Source organism: Misgurnus anguillicaudatus, chromosome 14, assembly GCF_027580225.2.
Source record: "Misgurnus anguillicaudatus chromosome 14, ASM2758022v2, whole genome shotgun sequence".
Classification (NCBI taxonomy): domain Eukaryota; kingdom Metazoa; phylum Chordata; class Actinopteri; order Cypriniformes; family Cobitidae; genus Misgurnus; species Misgurnus anguillicaudatus.
In genome coordinates, this window is record NC_073350.2 from 1,687,344 (window position 1) to 1,712,232 (window position 24,889).

Sequence of the window (24,889 nt, forward strand, 5' to 3'; positions counted from 1 at the left end):
TCATATGCATGCTCCCGTTAGTTTTAGGCACATTTGGTCACTTTTGCATGAAAAGTTACATTGCCACTTGAAATATGCACAAATCGCTCAGAAACCCTTTTCTGAGCTAGATATGCTTTAAAACAGCGAGTTTCATCATATGCATGCTCCAGTGAGCATTTTAGCCACATTTGGTCACTTTTGCATGAAAAGTTACATTGCCACTTGAAATATGCACAAATCGCTCAGAAACGCTTTTCTGAGCTAGATATGCTTTAAAACAGCGAGTTTCATCATATGCATGCTCCAGTGAGCTTTTTAGGCACATTTGGTCACTTTTGCATGAAAAGTTACATTGCCACTTGAAATATGCACAAATCGCTCAGAAACGCTTTTCTGAGCTAGATATGCTTTAAAACAGCGAGTTTCATCATATGCATGCTCCCGTTAGTTTTAGGCACATTTGGTCACTTTTGCATGAAAAGTTACATTGCCACTTGAAATATGCACAAATCGCTCAGAAACCCTTTTCTGAGCTAGATATGCTTTAAAACAGCGAGTTTCATCATATGCATGCTCCAGTGAGCATTTTAGCCACATTTGGTCACTTTTGCATGAAAAGTTACATTGCCACTTGAAATATGCACAAATCGCTCAGAAACGCTTTTCTGAGCTAGATATGCTTTAAAACAGCGTTCAAAACGCTTCTGCAAGAGTTCTTACTCGAACTAAGAAGTATGACCGCATAAGCCCAATTCTGGCATCTTTACACTGGCTACCAGTTAAATATCGTATACAATTTAAAATATTACTAATCACCTACAAAGCCTTAAATGGCCTAGCACCCTCATATCTTAGAGAATTATTATCAGAATACAATCCATCACGTGCATTGCGGTCACAAAATTCTGGCCTCTTAATTATCCCTAAAATATCAAAAGTGTCTAAAGGTGGCAGATCCTTTTCCTACTTAGCCCCTAAGCTATGGAATGATTTACCAACCGACGTCCGAAAATCAGAGACAGTAGATAACTTTAAATCTAGACTTAAAACTTTTCTCTTTAACAAGGCTTTCAAATAGTTGTTTTAACAATGGTACTTATCTCCTAATAGCTTGTACAACCTAATAAATAAATAAATTAATGAATAAATTAAAACCTTTTTTTTTTCGTCAACACTTCAAAGCATGGTAAATCTCATTAATACTCTTTAGTAATATGCTGAAACTTTGAATTGGTTTTCGACTGAGTCTTAACTGCCAAATATGGCCGGCTTGCAATTTTGGCCTTTTCCCATGACCTTATAATAGTATGTCATACAGAACCGTTTGCCACTGTACGTTAGCCTTAACGACGGCAGTGGGGCCTCTGGCCTTAGTCAAACGAGTTCTGTTTCCGTTTCTAAAATCATTAACTATATGTAATACACTTAACCAGCAATAGTTAGCCTGTCCGGAACCGAGCTGAATAAAACCACATTACTGTGTGACACTTGTTTTCTATGTGAACGGCCCCTACGCTAATAAGATTTTGTGTCTCTCTCCCTGTCTCGTCCTTGATCCCGAGGACGAGACAAACAGATCCAGTTCCGGTACATGTGAAAGTCGGCACACAACTGATCTACTAGCTGTTCTTCAACGTGATGTCCAGCTGATGCCTGACCAAAGACCACCGGCAGAACCCGCTTAAGCTAAGTTCACACTACATGATTTTAAGCCAGATTTAAGCCCGATTTGCAAATCGTTGAGCTCGCCGACAAGTCGGGTGTGATCGCGTGCAAATCGCGGGGGATTAGCGGGCGATCAACGCTCGCCAATCTGTTGGTATGAAAGAGCCAACAACGCACCAAAGACGCTCGCAGACGCCTCGCAGACGCGTCGCCGACACCAGAAAAATATCTAGCATGCTAGATATCTGGAGCTGTCGCGCGACTCAACCTCCTCTGATGTCATGAGCTACAGCCAATCAGAGCAAGGAACGGGGTGTGGTCACCGAGTAAACGCTGCTTTCAAACACTGAAGAAGAGCAGAAGAAGAAGACGGAAGAAGAGTACGCAGAAAAATTAACAGCATGTCGTCAAGAAAGAGTTGGACTCAATCATTAGAGCAAAATTTAATCGAACTGTGGCAGGAGCATGAATGCTTGTATGATGTTTCTCACGAGATGTACCACAACCGCGCTGAGAAAGAGAAAAGGTGGACGGAAATAGCAAACGCTCTAAACCAGCCAGGTGAGCTAACGGAAATGTTATTATTACATTATGAAAACGTTATACGGTAAAATGTTAATTAAATAGTCATTTTTTCTACGTGAATGTTAACGGAGCCGTAGTATTCCTATCTTTGGGATGTGTCGGTAAAACAGTATAAAGTGTATAATTATTTTTACAGTAATTCTGTTTATTGTTATACATTGTTATGGTTTGGGGCGTTTCCCGGACCAGGATTAGCTTAATCCAGGACTAGGCCTTAGTTTAGGAAATATAACTAGTTTTAACAAACATGCCTTAATAAAAGCATTACCTGTGTGCAATTTGAGGTAAAACAAAGGGCACTGATGTATTTTAAGATTTGTATATGCAAGTTGTTTTCAGTTTGGAGAGCTCTTAAAAGTGTTTAAGTCTAGGACTAGTCTAATCCCTGTCCAGGAAACCGCCCCATTGTGTAGTAGAGGATATTCAGATAGATTACAATCTGCCTTTTGTAACAGTCGAGATATACTTTAAACCAGGGAAGAATTACATTATCATATTTCGTTTGAAACAGACAAATAAATTAAACAATGTGTAGGGGTGCATAATAACTGAAGACAATGCATTTTCTTTCTAGACTTTACTGTTGATGACATCAAGACAAGGGCAGTATCTCTGCGAACGCAGTACTGCCGTTTGATGAAACCCAAACCAAGTGGGAGTGGAAACAAACCCTGGACTCCACGACAAAAGTGGCTTCTGAGCGTGATGGATTTCATCAAAACATATATTGTCCACTGGCCATCCGAAACAACAGTAAGTTAAACATACATACAACTTGTAATAGCATGCACTTAATGTGATGTAACACTCATACACCAACACATACATATTAATACTCTTATACACAAATTCATACATACAAACATGCACACTCGCTCAGTCACTGACTCAAAAAAAACTAACTGAAAAACACAAAAATGTATACACACATACGCTGTTACATATGCTAGAGTAATAGTTTATTCTGCTCACATGACTTAAAGTTTCACTGCTGAACTGTGTTAATGTAAGCGCATGTTGTCGAAGTAGTTCTTTCTTAATCATATCACCATGTTCTCTGTTTTAGCTTGGTGCATCATTCAATGAGCAGAGTGATGCAGACGATATGGACCTCTCAGACATAAGGCCTGATACACCTTCAGTGGATAGCCCCCAATGTACGGCGTCCACCCCAAATCGGTGTAATGAAGAAGCCTCTACATCGGCTGAGGAAACCACTTCAACTGCCTCAAGTGATAGTTGTAAACAGACGGGTCGGAACACCAATCTCCATAAACGAAAGAGGGTGTCCGAAGGTGCTATAGAGCTGCAAAAGCTGGATTTGTTAAAGCAGATGGTTGCTCAAGTGGACTCACAACCAACTATGGACACATTAAGTTCTTTTGGGAACCAGGTGGCTTTAGAATTGAGAGACATTCAAGACCCAGTTCTCGTATCACAACTGAAAAGGAGCATAATGGTCCTCATATATAACGCACAAGAGACTGATAGAAACAGATCATTGTCGTCATCTGGTCAACCTACCCCAGGCATGTATCAACAGGTCAATTCAGGTCTACCATCGGCCCAGCCTATTTCTCAGCAGTCTTATTATGGGTCAGGCCATGGATTTCATAGATCGCTTTTGGAGTCACAACCTGAACGTGCCTATGACTAGCCATTGTAAAAAAAAAAAACTGTAAATAGTTGTGGATTTTTTGTATTTTTAACAATAATTTTTTATACATTTTTATTTAAAAACTTTTTATTTTATAATAATAGTGCACTACTTGAAGGTACTTCAACTTGAATGTACAGTGATCCTTTCTCTTGTGTTCAAACTGTTGAGTGCTACAGTGTTACTGTTGCTGGTGGACATCAACATGTTGTTGAGCTCCACAATAATCAGCACTGTTTTGTTTATTTGTGAACATACTCTTATTTTTACATATAAATATATATATTTATATATATATATATACACACACGAATAAAAACACATATTTTAAAACAAGCTGGCTGTTGTTGTTTTTTTTTAAAGCTCTTATATTCCAAATTAAGTGACCTAATTGACTGTTCAATGTTGATAATTGAATTACAGAGTATCCTTCACATGATTTGGGTATTCGGTATCGTTCATAAAGCATTTGCAATAAATGCAAAAGTTTTGTATCATTTAAAAGCTGACACTAATTGACTAACAAAGTTTATTGTAAATACTTAATTATTTTGCTTGTGATAAAGAAAACACTAGATGTGAAAAAATATGTAAATTTGATACACACTTTATAAAAAACAATTTTGTCCATAAAATTTTGTCCATAAAATAATCCACAAATGCACTGGACTTAAAGTCACACCACTGACATTGTTTCATTTTCAAGTTGAAGATGATACCTTTAAAACTCAATTTTATGAAAGGTCATGAGATTTTCTTACACAAATCTAAAAAATGCTAACACTTGTTTAAATTTTTGCATTGCAATCTTTAAATGTATTGTTCTATTGTTTAGTGACAGACTGACCCATTTAGAAATAATGTCAAAGGTGAAATAAACCTTAACACCTATTCAGAAGGATTATGGCCATCTACATCATGCTTGTGTAATTATAAAAATTGCTGGCAACTATCTATTTAAAGTGTTTCAATCCCTCTTTTATTTGATTATATGTCTCATTTTACCACCTTTTACTTTGTTTCAAATGGTTTTTCAACGTACTTTTATCATGATATGATATGTTAGCATGTACCGCCACAGACATACTAATAATGTTCCATGAACAATTAATGACAAATAACACACAAGAAATAAAGGTAGTGTAAGGTACATAACTGCAACAAACTAGTTGCTTTTATTAGTTACATTGCTGCATCTTTGAATTTGTATGCAATTAAAAAAAAAATAACAAATTGAACAATAAGAAAACAATAAACAGAATAGTTAAACAATGAATGTAAACCACATTTGTGTTCTTTAATAACACAGGGCTTTATAACACACAAGAAAACAAATGTCCTAAACTGATATGTACTGAGTCTTTAACCTGCTGTTCGCAGGGATTACTACATAAGTCATTTTTTAAATGTGTTGGTCCTGCCAAGAAACACTACCCGCTGGTGAGACAAAGTAGTCCCGCATCACATTGCGTTGCATTTTAGCTGTCGCTGTACAATTGCGATGTGAGGTGTTCTCAATTGGTTGAAAAGCACCCATCCCATGATTTCTCCATTGCCCATCAACCAAGTTGTGGTCAGCAGCCTCCCAGTCTGCAAAAGCTGGAGGGGTATATGCTTCTGACCTGCGTTCGCATAGGAAGTTATGGATGCACAGGGAGGCCATTGTTATCTTCACCACCTTGTCTGGCTCCAAACATATGGTTGACCTGAAAACTCTCAATCGGTTGGCAAGAATACCAAATGCATTCTCTACCACCCGTCGTGCCCTAGACAGACGGTAGTTAAAAACCCTCTGACTATGGTCCATCTGTCTGAAAGGATATGGCTTCATCAGGTCATGCCTTAAGGGATATGCATCATCTCCCACAAACATGTAGGGCATCATTGTGTCAGAATTAGGCAAAGGCTCAGGTTGGGGAAAGTTTAGTCTGCCCTCGTCCATTGCTTTCCGCAGGTCAGAGTGAGCAAACAGTCCGGCATCTGAAACCCGGCCTTGGGTACCCACACTTGCATAGATGAACTTGTAGTTTGCATCTACTACAGCCATCATAAGCACAGAGAACCTGCCCTTGTAATTGTGGTAAAAACTCCCACTTTTTCTTGGAGGCTGTATGTAAATATGCTTTCCGTCAAGTGCCCCAAGGCAATGTGGAAACTGCCATTTCCTTTCAAAGTCCATGGCTATTGTACGCCACTCTGCCTCCGTTGATGGTGTCTAAAATAATCAAACACACCAAATGTCAGTATCCAAGAAGACAGTTCATCAAGCTTTAATTTGCATAGTCATATGTTGAACTAAAGTGGATGAACATGCTTTTGTGAGTCAAAAACCTTCTCACTTAATCCATATAAATATTGATATTAAGATTAACCAGGGCCTAAACAATATTTATATTAAGAAATATGACAATAATAGCAATATAAAATTACTTCTAAACCTGTGATAGTTAATATAATTAATTTTTATATAAAATCTATACATTTAGATATGTAAAGTGTAAGCTCCGATGAAATTAAGTAATTGAATGTACAACAAGTACATGTACACATAAAAAATGCATTTAAAGATATTAGAATAGTTTGTAATCATAGGACTTTCCTCAAGGAAAGTCAACTGTATATTGTTAATGTCCACAATGTTAATGTTCTGTGTGAAGTTGTACAGTGTATATCTTTACAATTTGTAATAACTCCCTACCTTCAAGAAATCGTCCTTCATAACCTTGTACAGAGCAGAACAGGTTTCAAAGACTATTTGTGAGATGGTGCTGGTTCCCATCCTGTACTGGAACCTGAGGGACTTGAACGTTTCACCTGCATAACACCAAAAAGTTCAATAATATACCCAGACAGACAACAACGGTATTACCATATTCAGTTCATATTCGTTTAGAATGAAAATCACACAAACCTGTTGCCAAGAACCGCAGGGTCAAAGACAAACGCTCTCTAGGTGGTATTGCCCGTCTCATCTTGGTGTCCTGCTTTGTTATTAGATGTTGGACTCTACCCAGCAAAAAATCAAACTCCTCTGCGGTCATTCGCAGCAACTCCCTGAATCCTGTCCTATCATTATTCTATTACAATGATAAATAAATCAAGAAACAAAGCTTTTTAGCACAGTACACAAACACTTTGATATTTTAAATGCGACGGGCATAGCCAAACGTAAGCATGCAGCTACTTTTCCTATATAAACAAATTGTACATACCTCCAACTCTTTCTGTAGCACAGACAATCCCTGCTGTCCGCGTATGCTGATCCACTCTTTCACCCACACTCTTTTGTTTTTTCTTTTGCGTTTTTTTTCACAGCAAATCATCGCGCAAACGGTTTGCAGCACTAACTTCTGTTTGGCGTCCATATTCAAACAAAGGTTCGCGTGTTGTGTTCTTCTTCTTCTGTGTGTTTACTGTTTACTGGCGTCCGCGCTGTTTCGCGTCATTTCCGTTTCGTTTTATCGCGTGATTTTGCGTGAAAAAACGTGGTTTGTAGACAAGATAGAATCGTTTGGTGATAGAGTTGTTCTCAACTCGTGTAGTGCGTTACCTCCTGTTGTGGGGCATTCACGTTGTGTCGCGTGGTGTGAACTGCTCAACAACTTGAACACCCCTGATTTCACAGAGAACAAGTCATGTAGTGTGAACCGCATAGTTCGGACCAACGTTTAAAAGTCATGTAGTCTGTACGAGCCTTTAATCTCCGCTTAATCTCCTTCCGTTTCAATGTGTATATATATATATATACCTCCCAAGGGTTTTTTCCTCCTATGAGTTTTTTTACTTCCCCGGCTAAAATTCCGGGGTTTTTTTCTCCTAGGGGGTTTTTCAACCCGGGGAGGCAGCCTTTTTGGGCTTAACTTCTATACGTTACATTAGTAATACGGTTGTTTATAATGTTGATTTATAGCCGTAGCAAATTTAACTGCTTGTGCTATCGTTTATTATGTTGTGCTATCTGTCGAATTTCTGTGCTTTTCACTGCATCTATTATGTAAAGCTGCTTTGATACAATTACCAAATTGTGAAAAGCGCTATATAAATAAAATTGAATTGAATTGAATTGCATGCTCCAGTTAGCATTTTAGGCACATTTGGTCACTTTTGCATGAAAAGTTACATTGCCACTTGAAATATGCACAAATTGCTCAGAAACGCTTTTCTGAGCTAGATATGCTTTAAAACAGCGAGTTTCATCATATGCATTCTCCAGTTAGCATTTTAGGCACATTTGGTCACTTTTGCATGAAAAGTTACATTGCCACTTGAAATATGCACAAACCGCTCAGAAACGCTTTTCTGAGCTAGATATGCTTTAAAACAGCGAGTTTCATCATATGCATGCTCCCGTTAGCTTTTTAGGCACATTTGGTCACTTTTGCATGAAAAGTTACATTGCCACTTGAAATATGCACAAATCGCTCAGAAATGCTTTTCTGAGCTAGATATGCTTTAAAACAGCGAGTTTCATCATATGCATGCTCCCGTTAGCTTTTTAGGCACATTTGGTCACTTTTGCATGAAAAGTTACATTGCCACTTGAAATATGCACAAATCGCTCAGAAACGCTTTTCTGAGCTAGATATGCTTTAAAACAGCGAGTTTCATCATATGCATGCTCCCGTTAGCTTTTTAGGCACATTTGGTCACTTTTGCATGAAAAGTTACATTGCCACTTGAAATATGCACAAATCGCTCAAACGCTTTTCTGAGCTAGATATGCTTTAAAACAGCGAGTGTCATAATATGCATGCTCCCGTGAGCTTTTTAGACACATTTGGTCACTTTTGCATGAAAAGTTACATTGCCACTTTAAATATGCACATATCGCTCAGAAACGCTTTTCTGAGCTAGATATGCTTTAAAACAGCGACTTTCATCATATGCATGCTCCCGTGAGCTTTTTAGGCACATTTGGTCACTTTTGCATGAAAAGTTACATTGCCACTTGAAATATGCACAAATCGCTCAGAAACGCTTTTCTGAGCTAGATATGCTTTAAAACACCGAGTTTCATCATATGCATGCTCCCGTGAGCTTTTTAGGCACATTTGGTCACTTTTGCATGAAAAGTTACATTGCCACTTGAAATATGCACAAATCGCTCAGAAACGCTTTTCTGAGCTAGATATGCTTTAAAACAGCGAGTTTCATCATATGCATGCTCCCGTGAGCTTTTTGGGCACATTTGGTCACTTTTGCATGAAAAGTTACATTGCCACTTGAAATATGCACAAATCGCTCAGAAACGCTTTTCTGAGCTAGATATGCTTTAAAACAGCGAGTTTCATCATATGCATGCTCCCGAGAGCTTTTTAGGCACATTTGGGCACTTTTTGCATGAAAAGTTACATTGCCACTTGAAATATGCACAAATCGCTCAGAAACGCTTTTCTGAGCTAGATATGCTTTAAAACAGCGAGTTTCATCATATGCATGCTCCCGAGAGCTTTTTAGGCACATTTGGGCACTTTTGCATGAAAAGTTACATTGCCACTTGAAATATGCACAAATCGCTCAGAAACGCTTTTCTGAGCTAGATATGCTTTAAAATAGCGAGTTTCATCATATGCATGCTCCCGTGAGCATTTTAGGCACATTTGGTCACTTTTGCATGAAAAGTTACATTGCCACTTGAAATATGTACAAATCGCTCAGAAACGCTTTTCTGAGCTAGATATGCTTTAAAACAGCGAGTTTCATCATATGCATGCTCCAGTGAGCATTTTAGGCACATTTGGTCACTTTTGCATGAAAAGTTACATTGCCACTTGAAATATGCACAAATCGCTCAGAAACGCTTTTCTGAGCTAGATATGCTTTAAAACAGCGAGTTTCATCATATGCATGCTCCCGTTAGCTTTTTAGGCACATTTGGTCACTTTTGCATGAAAAGTTACATTGCCACTTGAAATATGCACAAATCGCTCAGAAACGCTTTTCTGAGCTAGATATGCTTTAAAACAGCGAGTTTCATCATATGCATTTTCCCGTGAGCTTTTTAGCCACATTTGGTAACTTTTGCATGAAAACTTACATTGCCACTTTGCACATATCGCTCAGAAACGCTTTTCTGAGCTAGATATGCTTTAAAACAGCGACTTTCATCATATGCATGCTCCCGTGAGCTTTTTAGGCACATTTGGTCACTTTTGCATGAAAAGTTACATTGCCACTTGAAATATGCACAAATCGCTCAGAAACGCTTTTCTGAGCTAGATATGCTCTAACCCTCGTGTGGTGTTCATATTTCTGTTACTTAGACAGAATGCTCCTGTAAGCATTTTAAGCAGAGTTGTGCACTTTTGCATGAAAAGTCACATTTCAGCCTGAAACGTTGATTTTTCACTCTAAACTGCTTTTCTGAGCTAGAAATCACTTTAAACGGCTTAGAATGCTCCTGTAAGCATTTTAAGCAGAGTTGTGCACTTTTGCATGAAAAGTCACATTTCAGCCTGAAACGTTGATTTTTCACTCTAAACTGCTTTTCTGAGCTGGAAATCACTTTAAACGGCTTGTTTCATCGTTAGAATGCTCCTGTAAGCATTTTAAGCAGAGTTGTGCACTTTTGCATGAAAAGTCACATTTCAGCCTGAAACGTTGATTTTTCACTCTAAACTGCTTTTCTGAGCTGGAAATCACTTTAAACGGCTTAGAATGCTCCTGTAAGCATTTTAAGCAGAGTTGTGCACTTTTGCATGAAAAGTCACATTTCAGCCTGAAACGTTGATTTTTCACTCTAAACTGCTTTTCTGAGCTGGAAATCACTTTAAACGGCTTAGAATGCTCCTGTAAGCATTTTAAGCAGAGTTGTGCACTTTTGCATGAAAAGTCACATTTCAGCCTGAAACGTTGATTTTTCACTCTAAACTGCTTTTCTGAGCTGGAAATCACTTTTAACAGCTTAGAATGCTCCTGTAAGCATTTTAAGCAGAGTTGTGCACTTTTGCATGAAAAGTCACATTTCAGCCTGAAACGTTGATTTTTCACTCTAAACTGCTTTTCTGAGCTGGAAATCACTTTAAACGGCTTGTTTCATCGTTAGAATGCTCCTGTAAGCATTTTAAGCAGAGTTGTGCACTTTTGCATGAAAAGTCACATTTCAGCCTGAAACGTTGATTTTTCACTCTAAACTGCTTTTCTGAAGGCCCGGGTATACTTTTTTCCGCGTCCGCGTCCGGCTCGCGCGCGCACGCGTCCGCGCAGCTTTCCGAGTATAGTCTCCGCGGCTACACGCGGATGGCCGCGTTCGACACTATACGCAATACAAATGATTTCTTATTCAAATTATTAGTCTAACAGGCTGTCAGGGCAGCACTGATTTGGCGACATTTACAGTACCTTAAAACATTAGGATAGGTGAAGAAAAGTACCTGATCCACCATTGCAAACAGAGTTTAGAACAAACAACAAGACAACAAAGAACAGGAATCAAACAAACATGCTCCACAGCTTTCTGTTCTAGGAAGAAGTAAAAGTTAAAGAAGAAAAACGATAGTGTGTGCGCAAATGCTGTCTATTTCCTTTGTATAATTGTTTATAGTGGAGTGTCCTGTCTAAATATTGTCACGCGCATGCGCTGTCGTACGCGGACTGTACGCGCACTGTCCGCGCGGTCTCAAATTTTGGGCTGCACGCGGACGGTCCGCGCGGCCGGCCGCGGACCCTCCTGATGACGAAAATGACGTCATGCGGACGGCGCGCATACGCGGACGTCCCGAGTATACTTTCGGCTTGAGCTGGAAATCACTTTTAACAGCTTAGAATGCTCCTGTAAGCATTTTAAGCAGAGTTGTGCACTTTTGCATGAAAAGTCACATTTCAGCCTGAAACGTTGATTTTTCACTCTAAACTGCTTTTCTGAGCTGGAAATCACTTTAAACGGCTTGTTTCATCGTTAGAATGCTCCTGTAAGCATTTTAAGCAGAGTTGTGCACTTTTGCATGAAAAGTCACATTTCAGCCTGAAACGTTGATTTTTCACTCTAAACTGCTTTTCTGAGCTGGAAATCACTTTAAACGGCTTAGAATGCTCCTGTAAGCATTTTAAGCAGAGTTGTGCACTTTTGCATGAAAAGTCACATTTCAGCCTGAAACGTTGATTTTTCACTCTAAACTGCTTTTCTGAGCTGGAAATCACTTTTAACAGCTTAGAATGCTCCTGTAAGCATTTTAAGCAGAGTTGTGCACTTTTGCATGAAAAGTCACATTTCAGCCTGAAACGTTGATTTTTCACTCTAAACTGCTTTTCTGAGCTGGAAATCACTTTAAACGGCTTGTTTCATCGTTAGAATGCTCCTGTAAGCATTTTAAGCAGAGTTGTGCACTTTTGCATGAAAAGTCACATTTCAGCCTGAAACGTTGATTTTTCACTCTAAACTGCTTTTCTGAGCTGGAAATCACTTTTAACAGCTTAGAATGCTCCTGTAAGCATTTTAAGCAGAGTTGTGCACTTTTGCATGAAAAGTCACATTTCAGCCTGAAACGTTGATTTTTCACTCTAAACTGCTTTTCTGAGCTGGAAATCACTTTAAACGGCTTGTTTCATCTTTAGAATGCTCCTGTAAGCATTTTAAGCAGAGTTGTGCACTTTTGCATGAAAAGTCACATTTCAGCCTGAAACGTTGATTTTTCACTCTAAACTGCTTTTCTGAGCTGGAAATCACTTTAAACGGCTTAGAATGCTCCTGTAAGCATTTTAAGCAGAGTTGTGCACTTTTGCATGAAAAGTCACATTTCAGCCTGAAACGTTGATTTTTCACTCTAAACTGCTTTTCTGAGCTGGAAATCACTTTAAACGGCTTGTTTCATCGTTAGAATGCTCCTGTAAGCATTTTAAGCAGAGTTGTGCACTTTTGCATGAAAAGTCACATTTCAGCCTGAAACGTTGATTTTTCACTCTAAACTGCTTTTCTGAGCTGGAAATCACTTTAAACGGCTTGTTTCATCGTTAGAATGCTCCTGTAAGCATTTTAAGCAGAGTTGTGCACTTTTGCATGAAAAGTCACATTTCAGCCTGAAACGTTGATTTTTCACTCTAAACTGCTTTTCTGAGCTGGAAATCACTTTAAACGGCTTGTTTCATCGTTAGAATGCTCCTGTAAGCATTTTAAGCAGAGTTGTGCACTTTTGCATGAAAAGTCACATTTCAGCCTGAAACGTTGATTTTTCACTCTAAACTGCTTTTCTGAGCTGGAAATCACTTTTAACAGCTTAGAATGCTCCTGTAAGCATTTTAAGCAGAGTTGTGCACTTTTGCATGAAAAGTCACATTTCAGCCTGAAACGTTGATTTTTCACTCTAAACTGCTTTTCTGAGCTGGAAATCACTTTAACAGCTTAGAATGCTCCTGTAAGCATTTTAAGCAGAGTTGTGCACTTTTGCATGAAAAGTCACATTTCAGCCTGAAACGTTGATTTTTCACTCTAAACTGCTTTTCTGAGCTGGAAATCACTTTTAACAGCTTAGAATGCTCCTGTAAGCATTTTAAGCAGAGTTGTGCACTTTTGCATGAAAAGTCACATTTCAGCCTGAAACGTTGATTTTTCACTCTAAACTGCTTTTCTGAGCTGGAAATCACTTTTAACAGCTTAGAATGCTCCTGTAAGCATTTTAAGCAGAGTTGTGCACTTTTGCATGAAAAGTCACATTTCAGCCTGAAACGTTGATTTTTCACTCTAAACTGCTTTTCTGAGCTGGAAATCACTTTTAACAGCTTAGAATGCTCCTGTAAGCATTTTAAGCAGAGTTGTGCACTTTTGCATGAAAAGTCACATTTCAGCCTGAAACGTTGATTTTTCACTCTAAACTGCTTTTCTGAGCTGGAAATCACTTTAAACGGCTTGTTTCATCGTTAGAATGCTCCTGTAAGCATTTTAAGCAGAGTTGTGCACTTTTGCATGAAAAGTCACATTTCAGCCTGAAACGTTGATTTTTCACTCTAAACTGCTTTTCTGAGCTGGAAATCACTTTAAACGGCTTGTTTCATCGTTAGAATGCTCCTGTAAGCATTTTAAGCAGAGTTGTGCACTTTTGCATGAAAAGTCACATTTCAGCCTGAAACGTTGATTTTTCACTCTAAACTGCTTTTCTGAGCTGGAAATCACTTTAAACGGCTTGTTTCATCGTTAGAATGCTCCTGTAAGCATTTTAAGCAGAGTTGTGCACTTTTGCATGAAAAGTCACATTTCAGCCTGAAACGTTGATTTTTCACTCTAAACTGCTTTTCTGAGCTGGAAATCACTTTAAACGGCTTGTTTCATCGTTAGAATGCTCCTGTAAGCATTTTAAGCAGAGTTGTGCACTTTTGCATGAAAAGTCACATTTCAGCCTGAAACGTTGATTTTTCACTCTAAACTGCTTTTCTGAGCTGGAAATCACTTTTAACAGCTTAGAATGCTCCTGTAAGCATTTTAAGCAGAGTTGTGCACTTTTGCATGAAAAGTCACATTTCAGCCTGAAACGTTGATTTTTCACTCTAAACTGCTTTTCTGAGCTGGAAATCACTTTAAACGGCTTAGAATGCTCCTGTAAGCATTTTAAGCAGAGTTGTGCACTTTTGCATGAAAAGTCACATTTCAGCCTGAAACGTTGATTTTTCACTCTAAACTGCTTTTCTGAGCTGGAAATCACTTTAAACGGCTTGTTTCATCGTTAGAATGCTCCTGTAAGCATTTTAAGCAGAGTTGTGCACTTTTGCATGAAAAGTCACATTTCAGCCTGAAACGTTGATTTTTCACTCTAAACTGCTTTTCTGAGCTGGAAATCACTTTTAACAGCTTAGAATGCTCCTGTAAGCATTTTAAGCAGAGTTGTGCACTTTTGCATGAAAAGTCACATTTCAGCCTGAAACGTTGATTTTTCACTCTAAACTGCTTTTCTGAGCTGGAAATCACTTTTAACAGCTTAGAATGCTCCTGTAAGCATTTTAAGCAGAGTTGTGCACTTTTGCATGAAAAGTCACATTTCAGCCTGAAACGTTGATTTTTCACTCTAAACTGCTTTTCTGAGCTGGAAATCACTTTAAACGGCTTAGAATGCTCCTGTAAGCATTTTAAGCAGAGTTGTGCACTTTTGCATGAAAAGTCACATTTCAGCCTGAAACGTTGATTTTTCACTCTAAACTGCTTTTCTGAGCTGGAAATCACTTTAAACGGCTTAGAATGCTCCTGTAAGCATTTTAAGCAGAGTTGTGCACTTTTGCATGAAAAGTCACATTTCAGCCTGAAACGTTGATTTTTCACTCTAAACTGCTTTTCTGAGCTGGAAATCACTTTAAACGGCTTGTTTCATCGTTAGAATGCTCCTGTAAGCATTTTAAGCAGAGTTGTGCACTTTTGCATGAAAAGTCACATTTCAGCCTGAAACGTTGATTTTTCACTCTAAACTGCTTTTCTGAGCTGGAAATCACTTTAAACGGCTTGTTTCATCGTTAGAATGCTCCTGTAAGCATTTTAAGCAGAGTTGTGCACTTTTGCATGAAAAGTCACATTTCAGCCTGAAACGTTGATTTTTCACTCTAAACTGCTTTTCTGAGCTGGAAATCACTTTAAACGGCTTGTTTCATCGTTAGAATGCTCCTGTAAGCATTTTAAGCAGAGTTGTGCACTTTTGCATGAAAAGTCACATTTCAGCCTGAAACGTTGATTTTTCACTCTAAACTGCTTTTCTGAGCTGGAAATCACTTTAAACGGCTTGTTTCATCGTTAGAATGCTCCTGTAAGCATTTTAAGCAGAGTTGTGCACTTTTGCATGAAAAGTCACATTTCAGCCTGAAACGTTGATTTTTCACTCTAAACTGCTTTTCTGAGCTGGAAATCACTTTTAACAGCTTAGAATGCTCCTGTAAGCATTTTAAGCAGAGTTGTGCACTTTTGCATGAAAAGTCACATTTCAGCCTGAAACGTTGATTTTTCACTCTAAACTGCTTTTCTGAGCTGGAAATCACTTTAAACGGCTTAGAATGCTCCTGTAAGCATTTTAAGCAGAGTTGTGCACTTTTGCATGAAAAGTCACATTTCAGCCTGAAACGTTGATTTTTCACTCTAAACTGCTTTTCTGAGCTGGAAATCACTTTAAACGGCTTGTTTCATCGTTAGAATGCTCCTGTAAGCATTTTAAGCAGAGTTGTGCACTTTTGCATGAAAAGTCACATTTCAGCCTGAAACGTTGATTTTTCACTCTAAACTGCTTTTCTGAGCTGGAAATCACTTTTAACAGCTTAGAATGCTCCTGTAAGCATTTTAAGCAGAGTTGTGCACTTTTGCATGAAAAGTCACATTTCAGCCTGAAACGTTGATTTTTCACTCTAAACTGCTTTTCTGAGCTGGAAATCACTTTTAACAGCTTAGAATGCTCCTGTAAGCATTTTAAGCAGAGTTGTGCACTTTTGCATGAAAAGTCACATTTCAGCCTGAAACGTTGATTTTTCACTCTAAACTGCTTTTCTGAGCTGGAAATCACTTTAAACGGCTTGTTTCATCGTTAGAATGCTCCTGTAAGCATTTTAAGCAGAGTTGTGCACTTTTGCATGAAAAGTCACATTTCAGCCTGAAACGTTGATTTTTCACTCTAAACTGCTTTTCTGAGCTGGAAATCACTTTAAACGGCTTAGAATGCTCCTGTAAGCATTTTAAGCAGAGTTGTGCACTTTTGCATGAAAAGTCACATTTCAGCCTGAAACGTTGATTTTTCACTCTAAACTGCTTTTCTGAGCTGGAAATCACTTTAAACGGCTTGTTTCATCGTTAGAATGCTCCTGTAAGCATTTTAAGCAGAGTTGTGCACTTTTGCATGAAAAGTCACATTTCAGCCTGAAACGTTGATTTTTCACTCTAAACTGCTTTTCTGAGCTGGAAATCACTTTAAACGGCTTAGAATGCTCCTGTAAGCATTTTAAGCAGAGTTGTGCACTTTTGCATGAAAAGTCACATTTCAGCCTGAAACGTTGATTTTTCACTCTAAACTGCTTTTCTGAGCTGGAAATCACTTTAAACGGCTTAGAATGCTCCTGTAAGCATTTTAAGCAGAGTTGTGCACTTTTGCATGAAAAGTCACATTTCAGCCTGAAACGTTGATTTTTCACTCTAAACTGCTTTTCTGAGCTGGAAATCACTTTAAACGGCTTAGAATGCTCCTGTAAGCATTTTAAGCAGAGTTGTGCACTTTTGCATGAAAAGTCACATTTCAGCCTGAAACGTTGATTTTTCACTCTAAACTGCTTTTCTGAGCTGGAAATCACTTTTAACAGCTTAGAATGCTCCTGTAAGCATTTTAAGCAGAGTTGTGCACTTTTGCATGAAAAGTCACATTTCAGCCTGAAACGTTGATTTTTCACTCTAAACTGCTTTTCTGAGCTGGAAATCACTTTAAACGGCTTAGAATGCTCCTGTAAGCATTTTAAGCAGAGTTGTGCACTTTTGCATGAAAAGTCACATTTCAGCCTGAAACGTTGATTTTTCACTCTAAACTGCTTTTCTGAGCTGGAAATCACTTTAAACGGCTTGTTTCATCGTTAGAATGCTCCTGTAAGCATTTTAAGCAGAGTTGTGCACTTTTGCATGAAAAGTCACATTTCAGCCTGAAACGTTGATTTTTCACTCTAAACTGCTTTTCTGAGCTGGAAATCACTTTTAACAGCTTAGAATGCTCCTGTAAGCATTTTAAGCAGAGTTGTGCACTTTTGCATGAAAAGTCACATTTCAGCCTGAAACGTTGATTTTTCACTCTAAACTGCTTTTCTGAGCTGGAAATCACTTTAAACGGCTTGTTTCATCGTTAGAATGCTCCTGTAAGCATTTTAAGCAGAGTTGTGCACTTTTGCATGAAAAGTCACATTTCAGCCTGAAACGTTGATTTTTCACTCTAAACTGCTTTTCTGAGCTGGAAATCACTTTAAACGGCTTGTTTCATCGTTAGAATGCTCCTGTAAGCATTTTAAGCAGAGTTGTGCACTTTTGCATGAAAAGTCACATTTCAGCCTGAAACGTTGATTTTTCACTCTAAACTGCTTTTCTGAGCTGGAAATCACTTTAAACGGCTTGTTTCATCGTTAGAATGCTCCTGTAAGCATTTTAAGCAGAGTTGTGCACTTTTGCATGAAAAGTCACATTTCAGCCTGAAACGTTGATTTTTCACTCTAAACTGCTTTTCTGAGCTGGAAATCACTTTTAACAGCTTAGAATGCTCCTGTAAGCATTTTAAGCAGAGTTGTGCACTTTTGCATGAAAAGTCACATTTCAGCCTGAAACGTTGATTTTTCACTCTAAACTGCTTTTCTGAGCTGGAAATCACTTTAAACGGCTTGTTTCATCGTTAGAATGCTCCTGTAAGCATTTTAAGCAGAGTTGTGCACTTTTGCATGAAAAGTCACATTTCAGCCTGAAACGTTGATTTTTCACTCTAAACTGCTTTTCTGAGCTGGAAATCACTTTTAACAGCTTAGAATGCTCCTGTAAGCATTTTAAGCAGAGTTGTGCACTTTTGCATGAAAAGTCACATTTCAGCCTGAAACGTTGATTTTTCACTCTAAACTGCTTTTCTGAGCTGGAAATCACTTTAAACGGCTTAGAATGCTCCTGTAAGCATTTTAAGCAGAGTTGTGCACTTTTGCATGAAAAGTCACATTTCAGCCTGAAACGTTGATTTTTCACTCTAAACTGCTTTTCTGAGCTGGAAATCACTTTAAACGGCTTGTTTCATCGTTAGAATGCTCCTGTAAGCATTTTAAGCAGAGTTGTGCACTTTTGCATGAAAAGTCACATTTCAGCCTGAAACGTTGATTTTTCACTCTAAACTGCTTTTCTGAGCTGGAAATCACTTTAAACGGCTTGTTTCATCGTTAGAATGCTCCTGTAAGCATTTTAAGCAGAGTTGTGCACTTTTGCATGAAAAGTCACATTTCAGCCTGAAACGTTGATTTTTCACTCTAAACTGCTTTTCTGAGCTGGAAATCACTTTTAACAGCTTAGAATGCTCCTGTAAGCATTTTAAGCAGAGTTGTGCACTTTTGCATGAAAAGTCACATTTCAGCCTGAAACGTTGATTTTTCACTCTAAACTGCTTTTCTGAGCTGGAAATCACTTTAAACGGCTTAGAATGCTCCTGTAAGCATTTTAAGCAGAGTTGTGCACTTTTGCATGAAAAGTCACATTTCAGCCTGAAACGTTGATTTTTCACTCTAAACTGCTTTTCTGAGCTGGAAATCACTTTAAACGGCTTGTTTCATCGTTAGAATGCTCCTGTAAGCATTTTAAGCAGAGTTGTGCACTTTTGCATGAAAAGTCACATTTCAGCCTGAAACGTTGATTTTTCACTCTAAACTGCTTTTCTGAGCTGGAAATCACTTTTAACAGCTTAGAATGCTCCTGTAAGCATTTTAAGCAGAGTTGTGCACTTTTGCATGAAAAGTCACATTTCAGCCTGAAACGTTGATTTTTCACTCTAAACTGCTTTTCTGAGCTGGAAATCACTTTAAACGGCTTGTTTCATCGTTAGAATGCTCCTGTAAGCATTTTAAGCAGAGTTGTGCACTTTTGCATGAAAAGTCACATTTCAGCCTGAAACGTTGATTTTTCACTCTAAACTGCTTTTCTGAGCTGGAAATCACTTTAAACGGCTTGTTTCATCGTTAGAATGCTCCTGTAAGCATTTTAAGCAGAGTTGTGCACTTTTGCATGAAAAGTCACATTTCAGCCTGAAACGTTGATTTTTCACTCTAAACTGCTTTTCTGAGCTGGAAATCACTTTAAACGGCTTGTTTCATCGTTAGAATGCTCCTGTAAGCATTTTAAGCAGAGTTGTGCACTTTTGCATGAAAAGTCACATTTCAGCCTGAAACGTTGATTTTTCACTCTAAACTGCTTTTCTGAGCTGGAAATCACTTTAAACGGCTTGTTTCATCGTTAGAATGCTCCTGTAAGCATTTTAAGCAGAGTTGTGCACTTTTGCATGAAAAGTCACATTTCAGCCTGAAACGTTGATTTTTCACTCTAAACTGCTTTTCTGAGCTGGAAATCACTTTAAACGGCTTGTTTCATCGTTAGAATGCTCCTGTAAGCATTTTAAGCAGAGTTGTGCACTTTTGCATGAAAAGTCACATTTCAGCCTGAAACGTTGATTTTTCACTCTAAACTGCTTTTCTGAGCTGGAAATCACTTTAAACGGCTTGTTTCATCGTTAGAATGCTCCTGTAAGCATTTTAAGCAGAGTTGTGCACTTTTGCATGAAAAGTCACATTTCAGCCTGAAACGTTGATTTTTCACTCTAAACTGCTTTTCTGAGCTGGAAATCACTTTTAACAGCTTAGAATGCTCCTGTAAGCATTTTAAGCAGAGTTGTGCACTTTTGCATGAAAAGTCACATTTCAGCCTGAAACGTTGATTTTTCACTCTAAACTGCTTTTCTGAGCTGGAAATCACTTTAAACGGCTTAGAATGCTCCTGTAAGCATTTTAAGCAGAGTTGTGCACTTTTGCATGAAAAGTCACATTTCAGCCTGAAACGTTGATTTTTCACTCTAAACTGCTTTTCTGAGCTGGAAATCACTTTAAACGGCTTGTTTCATCGATAGCCTGAAACGTTAATTTTTCACTCTAAACTGCTTTTCTGAGCTGGAAATCACTTTTAACAGCTTAGAATGCTCCTGTAAGCATTTTAAGCAGAGTTGTGCACTTTTGCATGAAAAGTCACATTTCAGCCTGAAACGTTGATTTTTCACTCTAAACTGCTTTTCTGAGCTGGAAATCACTTTAAACGGCTTGTTTCATCGTTAGAATGCTCCTGTAAGCATTTTAAGCAGAGTTGTGCACTTTTGCATGAAAAGTCACATTTCAGCCTGAAACGTTGATTTTTCACTCTAAACTGCTTTTCTGAGCTGGAAATCACTTTAAACGGCTTGTTTCATCGTTAGAATGCTCCTGTAAGCATTTTAAGCAGAGTTGTGCACTTTTGCATGAAAAGTCACATTTCAGCCTGAAACGTTGATTTTTCACTCTAAACTGCTTTTCTGAGCTGGAAATCAGTTTTAACAGCTTAGAATGCTCCTGTAAGCATTTTAAGCAGAGTTGTGCACTTTTGCATGAAAAGTCACATTTCAGCCTGAAACGTTGATTTTTCACTCTAAACTGCTTTTCTGAGCTGGAAATCACTTTTAACAGCTTAGAATGCTCCTGTAAGCATTTTAAGCAGAGTTGTGCACTTTTGCATGAAAAGTCACATTTCAGCCTGAAACGTTGATTTTTCACTCTAAACTGCTTTTCTGAGCTGGAAATCACTTTAAACGGCTTAGAATGCTCCTGTAAGCATTTTAAGCAGAGTTGTGCACTTTTGCATGAAAAGTCACATTTCAGCCTGAAACGTTGATTTTTCACTCTAAACTGCTTTTCTGAGCTGGAAATCACTTTAAACGGCTTGTTTCATCGTTAGAATGCTCCTGTAAGCATTTTAAGCAGAGTTGTGCACTTTTGCATGAAAAGTCACATTTCAGCCTGAAACGTTGATTTTTCACTCTAAACTGCTTTTCTGAGCTGGAAATCACTTTTAACAGCTTAGAATGCTCCTGTAAGCATTTTAAGCAGAGTTGTGCACTTTTGCATGAAAAGTCACATTTCAGCCTGAAACGTTGATTTTTCACTCTAAACTGCTTTTCTGAGCTGGAAATCACTTTTAACAGCTTAGAATGCTCCTGTAAGCATTTTAAGCAGAGTTGTGCACTTTTGCATGAAAAGTCACATTTCAGCCTGAAACGTTGATTTTTCACTCTAAACTGCTTTTCTGAGCTGGAAATCACTTTAAACGGCTTGTTTCATCGTTAGAATGCTCCTGTAAGCATTTTAAGCAGAGTTGTGCACTTTTGCATGAAAAGTCACATTTCAGCCTGAAACGTTGATTTTTCACTCTAAACTGCTTTTCTGAGCTGGAAATCACTTTAAACGGCTTAGAATGCTCCTGTAAGCATTTTAAGCAGAGTTGTGCACTTTTGCATGAAAAGTCACATTTCAGCCTGAAACGTTGATTTTTCACTCTAAACTGCTTTTCTGAGCTGGAAATCACTTTAAACGGCTTGTTTCATCGTTAGCCTGAAACGTTGATTTTTCACTCTAAACAGCTTTTCTGAGCTGGAAATCACTTTTAACAGCTTAGAATGCTCCTGTAAGCATTTTAAGCAGAGTTGTGCACTTTTGCATGAAAAGTCACATTTCAGCCTGAAACGTTGATTTTTCACTCTAAACTGCTTTTCTGAGCTGGAAATCACTTTTAACAGCTTAGAATGCTCCTGTAAGCATTTTAAGCAGAGTTGTGCACTTTTGCATGAAAAGTCACATTTCAGCCTGAAACGTTGATTTTTCACTCTAAACTGCTTTTCTGAGCTGGAAATCACTTTAAACGGCTTGTTTCATCGTTAGAATGCTCCTGTAAGCATTTTAAGCAGAGTTGTGCACTTTTGCATGAAAAGTCACATTTCAGCCTGAAACGTTGATTTTTCACTCTAAACTGCTTTTCTGAGCTGGAAATCACTTTAAACGGCTTGTTTCATCGTTAGAATGCTCCTGTAAGCATTTTAAGCAGAGTTGTGCACTTTTGCATGAAAAGTCACATTTCAGCCTGAAACGTTGATTTTTCACTCTAAACTGCTTTTCTGAGCTGGAAATCACTTTAAACGGCTTGTTTCATCGTTAGAATGCTCCTGTAAGCATTTTAAGCAGAGTTGTGCACTTTTGCATGAAAAGTCACATTTCAGCCTGAAACGTTGATTTTTCACTCTAAACTGCTTTTCTGAGCTGGAAATCACTTTAAACGGCTTGTTTCATCGTTAGAATGCTCCTGTAAGCATTTTAAGCAGAGTTGTGCACTTTTGCATGAAAAGTCACATTTCAGCCTGAAACGTTGATTTTTCACTCTAAACTGCTTTTCTGAGCTGGAAATCACTTTAAACGGCTTGTTTCATCGTTAGAATGCTCCTGTAAGCATTTTAAGCAGAGTTGTGCACTTTTGCATGAAAAGTCACATTTCAGCCTGAAACGTTGATTTTTCACTCTAAACTGCTTTTCTGAGCTGGAAATCACTTTTAACAGCTTAGAATGCTCCTGTAAGCATTTTAAGCAGAGTTGTGCACTTTTGCATGAAAAGTCACATTTCAGCCTGAAACGTTGATTTTTCACTCTAAACTGCTTTTCTGAGCTGGAAATCACTTTAAACGGCTTGTTTCATCGTTAGAATGCTCCTGTAAGCATTTTAAGCAGAGTTGTGCACTTTTGCATGAAAAGTCACATTTCAGCCTGAAACGTTGATTTTTCACTCTAAACTGCTTTTCTGAGCTGGAAATCACTTTAAACGGCTTGTTTCATCGTTAGAATGCTCCTGTAAGCATTTTAAGCAGAGTTGTGCACTTTTGCATGAAAAGTCACATTTCAGCCTGAAACGTTGATTTTTCACTCTAAACTGCTTTTCTGAGCTGGAAATCACTTTTAACAGCTTAGAATGCTCCTGTAAGCATTTTAAGCAGAGTTGTGCACTTTTGCATGAAAAGTCACATTTCAGCCTGAAACGTTGATTTTTCACTCTAAACTGCTTTTCTGAGCTGGAAATCACTTTAAACGGCTTGTTTCATCGTTAGAATGCTCCTGTAAGCATTTTAAGCAGAGTTGTGCACTTTTGCATGAAAAGTCACATTTCAGCCTGAAACGTTGATTTTTCACTCTAAACTGCTTTTCTGAGCTGGAAATCACTTTTAACAGCTTAGAATGCTCCTGTAAGCATTTTAAGCAGAGTTGTGCACTTTTGCATGAAAAGTCACATTTCAGCCTGAAACGTTGATTTTTCACTCTAAACTGCTTTTCTGAGCTGGAAATCACTTTAAACGGCTTAGAATGCTCCTGTAAGCATTTTAAGCAGAGTTGTGCACTTTTGCATGAAAAGTCACATTTCAGCCTGAAACGTTGATTTTTCACTCTAAACTGCTTTTCTGAGCTGGAAATCACTTTAAACGGCTTGTTTCATCGTTAGAATGCTCCTGTAAGCATTTTAAGCAGAGTTGTGCACTTTTGCATGAAAAGTCACATTTCAGCCTGAAACGTTGATTTTTCACTCTAAACTGCTTTTCTGAATTTTTCACTCTAAACTGCTTTTCTGAGCTGGAAATCACTTTTAACAGCTTAGAATGCTCCTGTAAGCATTTTAAGCAGAGTTGTGCACTTTTGCATGAAAAGTCACATTTCAGCCTGAAACGTTGATTTTTCACTCTAAACTGCTTTTCTGAGCTGGAAATCACTTTAAACGGCTTGTTTCATCGTTAGAATGCTCCTGTAAGCATTTTAAGCAGAGTTGTGCACTTTTGCATGAAAAGTCACATTTCAGCCTGAAACGTTGATTTTTCACTCTAAACTGCTTTTCTGAGCTGGAAATCACTTTAAACGGCTTGTTTCATCGTTAGAATGCTCCTGTAAGCATTTTAAGCAGAGTTGTGCACTTTTGCATGAAAAGTCACATTTCAGCCTGAAACGTTGATTTTTCACTCTAAACTGCTTTTCTGAGCTGGAAATCACTTTTAACAGCTTAGAATGCTCCTGTAAGCATTTTAAGCAGAGTTGTGCACTTTTGCATGAAAAGTCACATTTCAGCCTGAAACGTTGATTTTTCACTCTAAACTGCTTTTCTGAGCTGGAAATCACTTTAAACGGCTTAGAATGCTCCTGTAAGCATTTTAAGCAGAGTTGTGCACTTTTGCATGAAAAGTCACATTTCAGCCTGAAACGTTGATTTTTCACTCTAAACTGCTTTTCTGAGCTGGAAATCACTTTAAACGGCTTGTTTCATCGTTAGAATGCTCCTGTAAGCATTTTAAGCAGAGTTGTGCACTTTTGCATGAAAAGTCACATTTCAGCCTGAAACGTTGATTTTTCACTCTAAACTGCTTTTCTGAGCTGGAAATCACTTTTAACAGCTTAGAATGCTCCTGTAAGCATTTTAAGCAGAGTTGTGCACTTTTGCATGAAAAGTCACAT

General features: G+C 38.3%; 2 protein-coding genes across 2 annotated transcripts; one reads left to right on the forward strand and one right to left on the reverse strand.

Moving 5' to 3' along the window:
* The first annotated feature begins 1,668 nt into the window (after nucleotides 1–1,668).
* LOC129414748 (uncharacterized) lies at nucleotides 1,669–4,872 on the forward strand. Its single transcript, XM_073875731.1, has 3 exons — nucleotides 1,669–2,208; nucleotides 2,807–2,985; nucleotides 3,299–4,872. Exons 1-3 carry the CDS (start codon nucleotides 2,049–2,051, stop codon nucleotides 3,887–3,889), a joined length of 930 nt encoding a protein of 309 aa, XP_073731832.1. The 5' UTR covers nucleotides 1,669–2,048; the 3' UTR covers nucleotides 3,890–4,872.
* A 155-nt stretch (nucleotides 4,873–5,027) lies between these two features.
* Nucleotides 5,028–7,583, reverse strand: LOC129437215 (uncharacterized). Its single transcript, XM_055195388.2, has 4 exons — nucleotides 7,102–7,583; nucleotides 6,801–6,966; nucleotides 6,588–6,703; nucleotides 5,028–6,104 (listed from the first exon to the last, which is right to left on the reverse strand). Exons 1-4 carry the CDS (start codon nucleotides 7,252–7,254, stop codon nucleotides 5,292–5,294), a joined length of 1,248 nt encoding a protein of 415 aa, XP_055051363.2. The 5' UTR covers nucleotides 7,255–7,583; the 3' UTR covers nucleotides 5,028–5,291.
* Nucleotides 7,584–24,889: the final 17,306 nt, after the last annotated feature.

What these genes read in the sequence shown, in the direction of transcription:
- LOC129414748 (XM_073875731.1), top strand. Translation starts at nt 2,049, where the DNA reads ATGTCGTCAAGAAAGAGTTGGACTCAATCATTAGAGCAAAATTTAATC. An exon ending in AAACGCTCTAAACCAGCCAG is followed by an intron (nt 2,209 to 2,806) that starts GTGAGCTAACGG and finishes TTTTCTTTCTAG; the next exon opens with ACTTTACTGTTGATGACATC. An exon ending in ACTGGCCATCCGAAACAACA is followed by an intron (nt 2,986 to 3,298) that starts GTAAGTTAAACA and finishes TCTCTGTTTTAG; the next exon opens with CTTGGTGCATCATTCAATGA.
- LOC129437215 (XM_055195388.2), bottom strand. Translation starts at nt 7,254, where the DNA reads ATGGACGCCAAACAGAAGTTAGTGCTGCAAACCGTTTGCGCGATGATT. An exon ending in TGCTACAGAAAGAGTTGGAG is followed by an intron (nt 6,967 to 7,101) that starts GTATGTACAATT and finishes TCATTGTAATAG; the next exon opens with AATAATGATAGGACAGGATT. An exon ending in TGAAGGACGATTTCTTGAAG is followed by an intron (nt 6,105 to 6,587) that starts GTAGGGAGTTAT and finishes TGATTATTTTAG; the next exon opens with ACACCATCAACGGAGGCAGA.